The sequence below is a fragment of the Prionailurus bengalensis genome, chromosome D1 (genome assembly GCF_016509475.1).
Source record: "Prionailurus bengalensis isolate Pbe53 chromosome D1, Fcat_Pben_1.1_paternal_pri, whole genome shotgun sequence".
Classification (NCBI taxonomy): domain Eukaryota; kingdom Metazoa; phylum Chordata; class Mammalia; order Carnivora; family Felidae; genus Prionailurus; species Prionailurus bengalensis.
In genome coordinates this window covers 69,394,635-69,409,242 of record NC_057346.1, presented here as the reverse complement: position 1 = coordinate 69,409,242, position 14,608 = coordinate 69,394,635, and the positions used below count along the sequence as shown (strand labels likewise).

At 46.8% G+C, this 14,608-nt stretch overlaps 1 protein-coding gene across 3 annotated transcripts in view; it reads right to left on the bottom strand.

Annotated features, from left to right (window-relative positions):
* Window positions 1-14,608, bottom strand: part of PARVA (parvin alpha) — a 189,673-nt gene that overhangs the window by 33,685 nt on the left and 141,380 nt on the right. For all 3 annotated transcript variants that reach the window (XR_006297415.1, XR_006297416.1, XM_043580690.1), the window contains exons 6-10: window positions 10,290-10,405; window positions 6,022-6,080; window positions 3,753-3,772; window positions 2,337-2,398; window positions 1,556-1,624 (exon numbers count right to left, since the gene is read on the bottom strand). Coding sequence is in view for 1 of the 3 variants with exons in the window: in XM_043580690.1 (XP_043436625.1) it covers window positions 1,556-1,624; window positions 2,337-2,398; window positions 3,753-3,772; window positions 6,022-6,080; window positions 10,290-10,405 (326 nt within the window). In the remaining 2 variants the exon portion in view is untranslated. The remainder of the gene's footprint in view (window positions 1-1,555; window positions 1,625-2,336; window positions 2,399-3,752; window positions 3,773-6,021; window positions 6,081-10,289; window positions 10,406-14,608) is intronic.

Genomic DNA, 14,608 nt, shown 5'->3' with positions numbered 1-14,608 from the left:
AGGCACCAAATGTGCCTGGCAGAGGCTGCCTCTCAACCCTCCTTGCCCGTGAAAACTGAAGTGGGGATTCCAGAACTCATTCTAGCTCTTCCGAGGACACATCACTTTTTTAGAGGGTTCCCTGTCTTCCCAAAGAGTATAGAGTACGGACAAGACACACTCAGGTAAAGCTCAGTGGCAGACCCGGAAATCATCTTTGAACGTAACAGGAGGTGCCCACATATCCTCAAAAGAAAACCACACTTTAGGAGTTCATCACAGATGAAAGGGGGTTGGGAAACAGGGTACATTGCACGGTCTTTAAAAAAAATTTCTTAATGTTTATTTTTGAAGGAGAGAGACAGGACATGAATGGGGGAGGGGCAGAGAGAAAGGGAGACACAGAATCCGAAGCAGGCTCCAGGCTCTGAGCTGTCAGCACAGAGCCTGACGTGGGGCTCGAACTCATGAACTGTGAGATGGTGACCTAAGGTGAAGTCAGATGCTTAACTGACTGAGCCACCCAGGCGCCCCGAATTGCACGGTCTTTAAGTACCTCCTGATAAAGATTAATTATAAAGGCGGGGAAAGCTTTACAGTAGAGAAATCTGGTAGACACTAACCAAGTGACCAAAGTTACTGTCACCAGGAACGGGACTAAGGGACAAAGTGCCTGAGAAGAGCACAGTGTTACGGGGGTGGAATTGTCACTGAAAATGCATAGCCTGAATCTAATCATGAGGGGGAAAAAATTGAGGTCCTATGAATCTAATGGCCTGCACTCTTCAAAAATGTCAATGTCCTACAAAAAAGGGCCGAGGATTTGTTCTATATTAAAAAGAGACTAGGGGTGCCCGGGTGGCTCAGTTGTTAAGCGTCTGATTTTGGCTCAGGTCATGATCTTGTGGTTTGTGAGTTCCAGCCCCGAATTAGGCTCTGTACTGACAGCTCAGAGCCTGGAGCCTGCTTTTGGATTCTGTGTCTCCCTCTCTGGCCCTCCCTTGCTCATGTTCTGTCTGTCTCTCTCTCTCAAAAATAAATAAACATTAAAAAATGTAAAAAAAAGAGACTATTGAGACATGGCCATTAAAAGCAGCCTGAGAATATTAAGACAACTGTTTCTTTGATCCCTATGACACTGTCCTAAGTAGCCAAATATCAATGACTTCATGTGGTTCAACCTAAATAGACTAATGTATTGATGTGAAAATTACTTGAATCTGATAATTGTAATGTGATTATTTAGGAGAGTACTTGTTCTTAGAGATGTACGCTGAAGTATTTAGGAGAGAGAGAAACAAACGAATGTGGTCAACTGCCAAAAACTGGTGTAGGTAAGTGAAACGTGTACGAATATTCATGATGATATTCTTGCAACTTTTCAAAATAAAACACTAGAAAAAATCAGCATTCAATGCAGTTCACCCCTGTGAGCAGGACAGAATCTCACTCCCTCCTGGGAAAGCTTCAGGATCAGCATGGAAAGCCACCCTGGCAATGCAGGGATGGGGCACTTGGAAGAGTGGCTGTTGAACAGGGCCTTGCCCCCCACCCTGCGCTCAGGGCTGTCACCCACCTGGGTTTCCAGTTCTGTGACCTCCAGGTTCAGTTTATTCAGGTGCTTGTTCACAAAAGTGATGAGTGTCTAAAAGAGAAGCACAAGCCAGGCATTGAGATGGAGACTCTCGCCAGTGCCAGACCTGGTGGCCACCTGTGTGACCCTATTGTGAGGACAAGGACCAGTGTAATAACACAGGACAAGGCCCAGCCAAGGGTGCTACGCCAGGGATCACTGCTCAGCTGGGTGAGAATAAGCAGCCTATGAGGCTCTTCTGCAAAGCTCCTTGAGTTCGCAGGAAAGGACGGCCCCCAGGATTTGTGGTCTCCTGCACTGTGGGATTCAAATAGCCAGTCTCAGGAATGTGAAAGGGGCAGGGGGTCCCGAGAGGGCAGAATGAAAGGTGCAATGTCCCAGCTCAGGGTTGGGGGAGGGGGCCAAAGAAGAAGTGACCTCACCGGGTCCCTCCTTCAGACCCTCCTAGGGGCAGGTGCCCTGTGCCTGGGGAGGAGGGAGGGCTGAGTGAGGAGGCCCAGTTGGTTGGGGGTTCAGTGTGGATGGGAAGACAGGGTGCTTGTAGCTTCAGAACCCCCAGGAGACACTGTCATCCTGATGGAAGAAGGGAGTGGGTAAGGTATCCAGTGGGAACGGGACGGGTAAAGTGTACATCAGGTGGGAAAGCCCCGAGTTTGCCGAGAGCTGGCGAGGACACCAGTTTGAAGAAGCTTGCAAGCTGCATGTGTGTGTTCTACTGTTTGGTGCAGCTCGCCCCCCTCCCTCCCAGGCACCTCTTGCTCACCTTTTTCACTACATTGAGCTTGTCTGGTGCATGGTCAAACAAGGTGTCAAAGGCATCACGTTCTGGAAACACAGGAAAATGTCAAATGCAGCAAAGACCTGCTTCCTGGTGGGGAAGCCCACCCCAGGGCCCGGCCAAGATGGCCACCAGGTCAGATATAGGCAGGAATTCTTTGGTGCGTGAAACCATGCTGGGAACTCTGGAAACTGGGTTTGGCTAGGTTTTGGGGATTGATTCTTAGCTTAGGGGCTTTCTCTGTTTCTCTGTGTCTATTCTCTAGGTCACCCCTCTTTTGGGCTGGGAGTGGGGGGCTCTGTTAGGCTGTCGAATCCCAGATTGACTTGGGATTTCTCTTCACTATTTATATCCATTACATCATGACTTAGTTATGGGCCTAAAGGGTTTCTGAAGCTTTTTGGAGGTAGGATGTTATCCAAATCTCAAATCACCTCACCTGCTAATTTTCAAATACAGGATACCCATGGCAAACATCCGTGCACGGATAACTGGATTGGGAGCCTGGGAGCCCCGGGATAGAATGTGTGGTCTTCCTCTTGAGTGATCTAGTCACTTCGACCCTTGTGCCTCAGTTTCCTCTTCTATAAAATGCCATCTGAAAAACCTTTCCCAGGTGTGTGGTGAGGGGGAAAGAGAAGAAGGCGCGTGCATGCGTTCTGTAAACTCTGAAGTGTGTGCTGATCTGAGTTTGTTAGCATGACTGGGATATTTCTCACATTATCCATAGTATATACAGGATCATTGAAAATGGCAAAGCCACGCCCCTTGCCGGGGTTTTCTTGTTGTAGCCCCCAGATTCTCTAAACTGAGACGTAAAATAGAGGATAGGATCTGAGGCAGGGGATGAGAAGAATGTCCAGGAGGGACCCAGGGCTGGGAAGTTTGGTGGTCCTGGGGTCTGCCTTTTCCTGCTCTTGCACTGATGAATAAATCTGGGACCGCCAGAAGGGTGACTGAGTTCTCTAACGTTCAGACGGTATAAACCAACCCAAAGTTCTGGGAAACTGGAGCGGGATGACCTGTGATGAGGAAAGAGGGAGAAGACTGCTTCTAGAAGGGCTGGACTGAGCGGGGACAGTGGACTTTCCCAAGCGTGTACATATACCTCTTTACTTCCACAACAAACTTAGAGCATGACCGCCCTGCAAATGCCCAGGACCCATCCAGGGCCTGGCAACGTCAGTGCTCTGGCTACTTACAAGAGGACTGGGCAGCCGTGGTTAGATTTCCCCTTCCCACCGGTAAGCCGACCCTCCCTACCAAGTGGCCCTGTCACCGGGCTGGTGCAGACACACACGCAGGAAGTAAGCTGAGTGCCTGTTCTTCCCAGCTGCTGCAGAATTAACTAGAAACCCCGTGGCAGCCACCAGCACCAGAGGATAATCTTATGCAACTCACCATGCCTTCCGGAAAGAGCCCTGCAGGAAAAGGAGAAAGGAAACAGCATGATTCTTCTTCTTTGCCCTTCACTGAAGAGCCCACAAAGCTTCCTTCCTTGGCACTTTCTTCTGCACTAAGTCTCCAATTATTGGTAGTCCTTACCCTACTGCCACCTGTTTTTCCCTCTGCCATACAGATAGACTGGTGTTTGCATAAAGCCTGGTGTAAGTGATATTTAAAGGACTATTTCTTGCCTTAAGTAAAATCACACTGTTGCTTATAGTTGAGAAGGAATATCGGACTCGGGGCTTCAACACTCCCAACCACTGCACTGCATCAGCTTGGGGACGTCAGCTTTGTCTTTCTCTAGTTCATCCTGTGATTCCCACCAAATTGCACCTGCCATTGACTCAGAATGAGTTTCTCAAATAGGGCAGGAAATAGAACCATACTCATACCAACGAAGCCTCAAAGTACTAATGGCACAAGCATTAAAACAGACTACTTAGGTCTGAATCCCAGAGATGCTGTGTGACCTTAGGCAAGCTACGGAGCCTCTCTGGGCTCCCAGTCTCTTCTCTCTAAAAGGAGGATGATAATGGTAAATACTCCAGTAGGATGTTCGGAGCATTAAATGACTTAATATGGAGCAAGACTTTAGCATAATTCCTAGTATATAGTAAGTGCTCAGTTCGTTTTTTTCTGAATACGTTTTTGGTTCCTATTGTAGCGGTTTATTCCAGCTGTGCATCTATCACCTACTAGATGATGACCTGTGGGTAATGTACTGGAAGGGATAATGAACTTGGGAGTTAGGTGTTGGATAGACCAAGGACAGTTGCTTCTTCACCTTTGGGATGTGTGGTTTTAGGAGGGGTGAGCGTTGCTTTGTGTATTTTGAACGTCAGTAGATATGAAAGTGCTTCATAAAGTGTTCTGTGTTGCTGTTATTAGGAGTTCACATCCCCCCTCATGTCTGCGTGGCAAGATGGCAGAGGGAGACCACAGGAGGCCTGGCGTGCAGCCGACAGAGCACTGCAAACCCAAACGTCATGTCCCCTGACTCCTCTCAGGTATGTCTTTCTCTTTTCCAGAAGGTGAAACAGCGGGCGTGGACAAGCACAGCAGAGGGTGGGGGGTGAGGGGCAGAGAGGCGTCCCTCCTGCCCCTCACAGAGCCAAGGCCGGGAATCAGCGTGCTTTGTGTGTCAGCAGCCCTACTGGCCGCCAAGACTGGCCCCGGAGTGATGCGGAGGCTGTCCGATAGGCTCTCCACAGGCCATAAACTGGGCCCCTTGGGAAGCACCACTCCATGTCTCTGTCCTACCCTGGCCTCTTTTTAAGGCACAAGCACACTGTGGTCCAGGCAGATGGCACCCTGGACTTCCCTCAACCACCACCGGGGAGGCAAGTTGCCTAGAGACTGGGCAACGCTTGGAGGGTGCGGGTCAGCCGTGGTGGGGGAGAGCCACGACAGGCAGTGCTGATGGTCACGGGGGCCCAGCCGTTGCCACAGTGAATCGTCACAACCTCTCTGGTTAGGAAAACACTCCCCACTTCAGAGATACAGAAACCAAGGTCTGAGCGGGCGGGAGAGCCTGGATTTGAACTCAAGTCAGGCCGGCTTAAAGGTCCCTCCCTGCCCTTTCCACTTCGTTCCTGTTCAAGAGAACATAGAGGAAAGCTGGGGTCTCAGGGGATGCTGAAAACACACTTTGCCTGTGGCCAGGGCTCAGGCCTGCCCAGTGATCTCAAGACCCCTGCCTTTTTTCTACCTAAGAACAAACTTCTCTGTCCCGTGGCAAACCTCCTGTATTCTGATATGCCAACTGCTTAACGGGGAAATGAAAAAACACCAAGCACCAACCCACCACTCTAAGGTAGAAAAGGGTTTTCTGGGTCATGGCACGTGACCAAATAAATCAGATTGAGAAAAGGAAGAAAACGTCCTTTTGGAGGCTCGCAATTTAAATTCAACCCCATGTTTATGGCATGACGATTTCATGCTGGTTGGCTTTTTGGGGCATACTTTTTCCTGGAGTGCCACAAAATTAGAATTTTTCAATCACTGCTAATTCCCTCTCCCCACTTCCCCACCCAAGTTTGTACCTTAAGCATTGAGAGGCATGTTTTGAATGCATGGAAAAGGCTAAACTATAATCATTGGCTGAAGTCTAATCCCTCTTGCAATCCCAATAAATGAAAACTAAATATCAGCAAATGGATGAATTTCGGAGAAACATCTGTGTTCCATTACAGAATGGCTGGCAACAATGGTGTTGACATACTCTGTGTTACCAGTTATTTCCTCTTGGATTTGCCGAGACTGGAGGATTCCTTCTCGTTTCTGAAACAGGGGTGGGGAGAAGGGTTGGGAGGCAGAGAGAAAAATATGCTTTAGAAAAATACAAAAAAAAAAAAAAAAGCACCCACCCAAAACTGATTAGCGTTCCTGATATTGAGAAAGTTACTGCTGTTCAAGAAATGAAACCGGAGAGGAGATACTACCAGAGGCAAAAGGAGGCCCCAGATTTCTGGGACTGGACCATACCATTCATACTTAAGAGCAATTAGTGTTTATTCCAAACAAGTTGGCTGTTTCTTGGATGGTGAATCTTTTCTTTCTTTATTGGAAGACATTTTGCTGGAAGCAAACTGTTTGCCTCCCGGAGTAATCCACAGTAAACCAAATGGAAATGAAGGCCTAGGGCGTGTCTGCCCTCCAGCTGGGGCCACGGAGGGAAGCAGAGAAACACATTTAACAGTGGGGCTGGCTGGGGTGGAGGACGGAGGCCAACTTGGAAAATTTAAATAGGGGGAGAGTTTTTGTTTTTGTTTTTAATGGATAAATAGGGGAGCTTTTCACTAAGCAGTTCAGTCCTCAGGTGACTAGCTTATTCTCTGAGAAAAGAATAAGCACTTTGGAGGCTCCCACACCTACCCATCTGCCCATCCGCCCACTCATCCATCTGTCCATCTGTCCATCCATCATCTGCCTCCTCCCATCAATCTAGCCTCTTCTTTATTTCACGAATTGGTGTTTTCTCTGTACAAGAACCTCTGTTGGATAAGAGCGAATACTATGGAACGTCTGACATAATTTCTGACCTTGAGGAACTTAGAGAACAATGGGGTAGATGAAACAGGTATGTGAGAAAGATTTCCAAGAAACAGTACGGGTGTTTGTGCCTGATGGGGTGGCTCAATGGCTCAATGATTACAGTAGGACCCCCCTTTCACTCTCAGAAGTGTCGTGTGTAACCAATTATGTGGTGGTCCCATGCAGACAGAAGTGCTGACGAGAGCAGGCATGTTCAGCTGGGATGGTCGGGGAACCCTTCCAAGGGGCGGAGGTCCTCAAGCTGGAACTTGACAGGATGCAGAGGAGAGGGCATTCCAGTAGAAGGGATGGCCCCAGCAAAAAGGCAGAGGCAGGAGAGCACCACTGGAACGGAGCCACTAATGGTGCCTGCCATTAGTGGGACGATGGCTGCCATTAGTTGATGAGGAGTCAACTGAGTGCCAGTTTGAAATTTAAACCCCATTGTGTGGGTATGAGAGCCAGTGAAAGAGTGTCAGGGCTCAGGAAGACCTTTTTTTTTTTTTTATAATGTTTATTTTTGAGACAGACAGAGAGCACAAGCAGGGGAGGGACAGAGAGAGAGAGGGAGACACAGAATCCAAAGCAGGCTCCAGGCTCTGAGCTGTCAGCACAGAGCCCGACACAGGGCTTGAACCCACAAACTGTGAGATCATGATCTGAGCCGAAGCCGGATGCTTAACTGACTGAGCCACCCAGGCATCCTCAGGAAGACCTTCTGATAGGTGTGGAGAGGGAGATTCATTAGACCAGGTCTCTGTAGTCAGTTCCCAGACACAATGAGGACAGCAGTCTGGGGATGGCAAGCACCTGTCACATCAAGTTCTCTTTTTTTTTTTTTAATTTTTTTTAACGTTTTATTTTTATTTTTTTTATTTTATTTATTTTTGAGACAGAGACAGAGCATGAACGGGGGAGGGGCAGAGAGAGAGGGAGACACAGAATCGGAAGCAGGCTCCAGGCTCTGAGCCATCAGCCCAGAGCCTGACGCGGGGCTCGAACTCACGGACTGCGAGATCGTGACCTGAGCTGAAGTCGGACGCTTAACTGACTGAGCCACCCAGGCGCCCCAAGTTCATCTTTTACAAAGGCAGAGAAGAGTGTCAAAAAGGAGCCTACAACTGTTAGTGTTTCAGCTGAAACCTGCCTTCTTGCCCTCCTGCCCAAACTTCTAGAACCTTCTCTTTTATTCCTAAGAGCCACAGAAACTAGTGTCCTTGCAAAATACTTTTATCGAAGGAAAGGTAGAGATGGATAAAGGTCAACGGTGTATCTGCACTAGATTTGGAAGAATGGGTTATCAAAGTGAAAAAGGTAAAAAGGAAAAATAAAGATATAATTTAAAAGGGATCCAGGGACGCCTGGGTGGCTTAGCTGGTTAAGCGTCTGACTTCAGCTCAGGTCATGGTCTCATAGTCTATGAGTTCAAGTCCCGTGTTGGGCTCTGGGCTGACAGCTCAGAGCCTGGAGCCTGCTTTGGATTCTGTGTCTCCCTCTCTCTGCCCCTCCTCTGCTCATGCTCTGTCTCTGTCTCAAAAACAAATAAACAATAAAAAAAATTTTTAAAGGGATCCGGTAAGGATAAATCAAGGGCCTTTCCCATTTCAGCTTCAACAAATGTGTAATTTTTACAAGGGGCTAATGGAATTTGTGTCCTGATCTTGTAAGGCTCTTCACAGACATAAAAACTCATCTTCAACTTCATGCAGAATTCAGTGCTTTTGTACAGAATAGAAAGGAAATCTGGGTGAAATAATCCCTTACACAGCACCTAGATTCACCTCGATCTGTTATTTGTTGCCTCGAGGACTCTTTCTGTGGTTGGGTCGGTGACTTCTGGCTAATTCTCAGTCCTGCTTCTGTGCCTGTTTAACTTAACAAAGCAAAACACCCCATAAAACCTGACATGCAGGTTTTTATGTACCTTGTCCTGTTTTCCACCCTCCTGCTCACAGAACTGTCCACAGAGACGTTAAACTGACAACAGCCTTCTGATGGGCCTATAACTGAGCTTAAAATAAGGCTTGAGACATGGGCTTGCAGTAACCCCTGTTCCAAAACAGGGGTCCCCCCACCCCAATCTTGAATCAGCATTTTAAAAAATATACTGAAACTAATTTATACATGAGTGGTGAAAATAATATAATAGAGATGGCTTGGATTCACCAGTAAGATGCTTGTACCAACCAGGTTGCTCTGGGAGGGCGACATATCCACGGCAGACATAAAACGCTTGCCGCAGCTGACTGCTCTATCCATGAGGCCAATTAGTCCTTTTAGCTGCACTTAGTGTCTAAACCACACACATGCTAACCGCCTGTGGCCCTCTGATCGCCCTCTCCTTGGTGTAGTCTTGTCTCCTGGCAGGCAGGGCCAGCGTGACTATTTCTATTATATTTCCTTGACGTTTAGCAAGGGAGATACCCAGAAGGCATGGAAGAAATACTTTATCACCAGGGCACGGCCGAGCAGCCGACTGAAGAACACCTTCACATCTCCCTCCCCTCCACCGACATCCGATCCCTGAAAGCTCAGCTTCTGCCCTAGAAACTTGGCCTGGTGGGGTCAGGCCAAGCCTACCAGCCCCCAAGGCTCTTTCTCACCAAGGGGCGGTAGAACCGCCATATTGTTCTCTATTCCAGAACGCTGGATAACCAGTGAGCTGCTTAGAAGGGGCGTTCTCCCTTGCAGCATGTTTATTTGAAAAGAACAGAAACAAGCAAACAGAATGCTGACCTTTCCTAAATGGGCATAAAGTTGGAAAATAAAATTGAATTTGAGTATGTAATAGGGTTAGGAGCAGAGTGAGATAGTCACAGGGAGAGAGCACACTCTCGCCGTGGAAATTACACAGCCAGATGCGAATGGAAATTCCATCCGACAATCTGGAAAGGGTGACTTGAGATCCCAGCCATGCTTCTCTGGGCAGGTGAAAAGCAGCCATGACCTCCATATAGGCATGGCCAGTTAGGGGTGCTCTCTCTCTCTCTCACACACACACCCCTTCACATACACAGGTTATCTGTCTCTTCCCAATATCTGTCCCTCATTTGTTTAACCAAAAAATGATTCTCCCTGGCTTGCAGGGCACACCCATACATACACAGGGATACACCTTTTCTCCTGACCCCACTGCACACACCTCACATTCATACGTCACACCCTCAAATACATAGCACACAGACACCCTCTTTACGAAAACCTGCAAACCCCACGGACAAGCCCCACACAAGGCTAGCCCATACTCAAGTACACACTCTTCCACCCACTGCACATGTGACTGACTGCTGCCCACGTGCATCACAGGGCACACGCATGCGCCTCCCAACACACAGCACATCAAGGACACTCAGCAACCATTCCAGCTGTAACCGGCTACCCGGCGTGCCGTAGCTCCCGTATGAACTCAGCCTCCGTGCCTCTTTAAGGGCGCAGATGTTTGTAGTGCTGTCTTACCTGGACCACAACCACTTGGATGGAGACATGATCTGGGAGTCGGATCGGTGCCCGGAAATACTGGGACAGAGCAACCAGCAGATGCAAAATGGCTACCAGGCTCTTGGCGTGAACAGCTGAAATAAAAGATGAATCAAAAATTAGAGAATCGTCTTCCAGGTTCTAGGCAAATAGAAGCAGATATTCAAAATGTAGCAGTACCACACCCAATGCACCTTTTATCGCCCCACTAAGGATCTCATAGGCCTTGCCCTTAGGTCCCCTCATTCTTGGCCAAGTCCCATGGAGCTACATCTTGGGTCATGTTATTGCTGCATTTCCAATATAGTGCCTCTCCACTCTAATCCACGTTTCCAGTAGGGACCCTGACAGCTGCTGAATTTTGACAAAAGATCAGCCCTCTGCCACCCCCATGTTCTTGTTCATTCTATTTTAATAACCTTGTTCATTCATGTCTGCCCTGTATCATCTTTCCCTTCCCTCTTGACTCTGAACTCTTTGGGTTATCACCACTACCCTTGTCCCAGGGCTCTACCCAAAGCAAGTCCTCATTCAATAAACACTGAGTCAGGAACACTGGATCCTTTCCTTTGTTCAGGGCTTGCAGTCCCTCGAGGAAGGCATGAGACATCTAAAGGCCTTTGTTGCTCTTTGGAGTACTGTGTATGGCCAGCATAGGCAATGCCCTTCGGGAAGAGCGGGGAAAGGATGTGTACGACCCAGCTGGCTTCTATAGCTCCTGAGCAATGTGCTAGATGTTAAACCTATTTGTACTAGAGGAGGGTGGGCAACTGGTGAGTTGTAGATTTCACAGATGAAAGGAGAAGACTGTAATGTAATGGGTACACACAGGGCCAGGCAGACTGGAGCTTCAGTTCTGACTTGACAAGCTCTATATCTACTGCCTCCATGACCTTGGATAGGCCATTCAAGGCCTCTGAGTCTCAATCTGCTAATCTTCACAAGTGGGGATAGTAGTACCTTTGCAGAAATACAAGTTGTAAGAATTCCCAGAAATAGTATAGACAAAGCTTCCAGCCCATAGCAGATGATGAAGAAGGGTTGATATTTTTTATTGCAACTTACGAGATGACACTTCATACCTACACAATTAAACCATGTCAACTTTCTCCTCGTTCTGTCTCATAAAAGGAAAGCTTCGCCAGGTACTTTACCTGCCTTCCCAGTCCTACCAGTCTCATGGGATCCTCCTTACAGGGAGGCATTTAAGGAAAGAACAACAACAAAAGTGCTCATTTTGTGTACTTAGCACAAACTGGGCCCATTATTAGGATGTCATTCTGTCTGCCCTGGGACTGATGAGTCTGCTTTAACAGGAGCTTTAAGAAATCCCCAAGGGGGCGCCTGGGTGGCTCAGTCGGTTAAGCCTCTGACTTCAGCTCAGGTCACGATCTCACAGTCCGTGAGTTCGAGCCCCGCGTCGGGCTCTGGGCTGATGGCTCAGAGCCTGGAGCCTGCTTCCAATTCTGTGTCTCCCTCTCTCTCTGCCCCTCCCCTGTTCATGCTCTGTCTCTCTCTGTCTCAAAAATAATAAACGTTAAAAAAAAAAAAAAAGAAATCCCCAAGAAAAGGAAATGACTCAGACATTCCTTGGGAACTCATTAGGGTTACTTGTTATCACTGCTATTTGGAAGAAGGTTTTCCACCGCCAATGAGCAGCAGATGATCTGCTCCCATTTAGGTCTTCCAGAAGACATTGTCAATTCTGAGCTTTTGGGCATCATCCAAAGTTTCACCCACAGTTACAGCCTCGGAGGAGGCTCCTGGCCCGGGAGTGACCTACCGACATGGTGTGCTTGCAGCCAGACAGAGGCATAATTGGGTTTGCTCTTCTGATCAGAGCTGCTGTATGTCAGTCCAGTCTCTGAGGGTTGTAAGGGCATTTGCTAACTCTACCCTTTCTTTTTTTTTTTTTTTCATGTTTATTTTTGAGAGAGACAGAGTGAGAGCGGGGGAGGGGCAGAGAGAGCGACACACACACACACACACACACACAGAATCCGAAGCAGGCTCCAGGCTCTGAGCTGTCAGCACAGAGCCTGACGCGGGGCTTGAACCCACGAACCGTGAGATCATAACCTGAGCTGAAGTCAGCCGATTAACCGACTGAGCCTCCCAGGCGCCTCTCCCTTTTAATGACAAAACATAGTGCTAGAGAAGATGTGGTCAAAAAGGTTGTTCTTACCCACCAGTGACACTGTACTTCATCTTGACTGTTGTACTGAGCAGTATAGAGCTATTTTATAAGCACCATACAGATGCCAGTCTCTATTGAGGAGTGCTCGGTTCTCCTGGGAAGTTTTTCAAAAGAAATAATTATACAGTTTCTCTCTTCCTCTCTCTTTCTCTCTCTCTCACACACACATGTGCAAAGATGTTAATTATTGTGTAATATAGTATTTAAAAATCTGGAAAACACTATAATAAGAGGATGGTTCAGACTGGTGGTTTTCAAAAACATTTTTTTTTTATTAGGCAGAGAAACCCTTTGTTTAAAAGCCATTAGGCAAAACAGATGAAAAAAAGCACAAGTGTCCTGGTCCCCAAGGCCTAACTGCTACCCACAGCTGCTACTCTCCTCAGTGATGCCTGAGCTCTTCCTGGCAAATCACTAGGTTGGGCCAAGAATGGTTAATAATCACTGCTTTAATAAGCTATGGTATATCCACATAATGGAATAATTTCCACACACTGAAAATCACTGTTGAAACAGTGTAACTATAAATATTAATAGTGTAATGTTAAACAGAAATAATAGAAACAATGTAAAGATACACATTTATGGATATACATACATGTAAATACATATACATATATGTGTGTACACACATACACACACACACACACACACACACACATGCTTGTGGCCAAGACTTGGAAAGGAATATTAAAAACATGAAAATATGATAGTTTCCTATTTCAAAAATTTTTTAGAATAAAGGTATGTCATCTTTTTTCTTTTTAAAATTTCTTTAGTGTTTATTTTTGAGAGAGAGAGAGAGAGAGAACATGAACAGGGGAGGGGCAGAGAGAGGGAGACACAGAATCTGAAGCAGGCTCCAGGCTCTGAGCTGTCAGCACAGAGCCAGACGCGGGGCTCGAACTCATGAACCATGAGATCGTGACCTGAGCCGAAGTCAGACGTTCAATCGACTGAGACACCCAGGCGCCCCTCATCTTTTCAATTAAGAAAAATCCTAACAACCTTCATCTATTGGGGTCCCCTCATCATTGCTACATTTGAGCTTATCTCCTGGTTTTCTCCCTGATGCCAGATAGAATCTAGGGATTCTGTGGTCCTGCCCTTGGGTCAGGATGGCACTGTGCAGATTTAGAGGTAGGCCCAGGCTCTACTATATAAATTGGGCACTTAGCCATTGTGCCAGGAGCTGGCGGACATTTTCAAAGGAGCTGCTGAGTTAGGCGTAGTCCTCCAAATAGGAGTTGTGGTGGAAATATCAATTGGTGTAATTTTTTTTGGAGACAATTGGACAATATGTATTATGACCTTAGAAATATACACACACGTTGGCCTTAGAATGCTACTCTTAGGTATTTGTACTAAAAAAGTAATTGTGGCTATCAGCAGACAGAACTCATCAGGCTACGTTGATAATAGTGGAAAAATGGAAAACAATCTTAAAATCCATTATTGATTAAATAGATTATACTATAGCCATACGATATCCTGCTACATAATATTAAAAGTGAAAGAATATTTAATGATCTATGAAGATATACATCTTATAAACTGATCTCATCTTTGTAAAAAAAAAATATGTAATTATGTATACACACATTTAATTTACTTATCTGTTGCTTACACAGACACACACACACACAATCACACTTGACCTGAAGGGGAACACCGCAGGTTGACAGTCCCTGTCTCTGGGTGGGCAGCTTAGAGGGACCGCATGCGTAGGCTCAGTGCACAGGCTCCGCGGCAAGACTCTCTTTCAGTTCTGGCTACACCCGTCACCACCCGTGTGACCTTGGACAAGGACACTCCTTCAGCAAATATTACTGTGTCTGGTATTTGCAAGTTGCTTTTCCAGATTCTGGGGATTCAGTAGTGAAGAAACAAAAATCCCTGACTTCTTAAAGCTTACATTCATTGTCTCTGAATCACTCTCTGCCTCTATTTTCCCATCTGTAAAATGGGGATAATAGAATTCTTACCTCAGATGGTTGAGTGAGGATTACAAGGATGAAAATATGTAAACGGTTTAGAATAGTACAAAGCATACAGTAAGCACCATAGATATGTTAGCTGTTAATATTCAAATTTGTTTTCA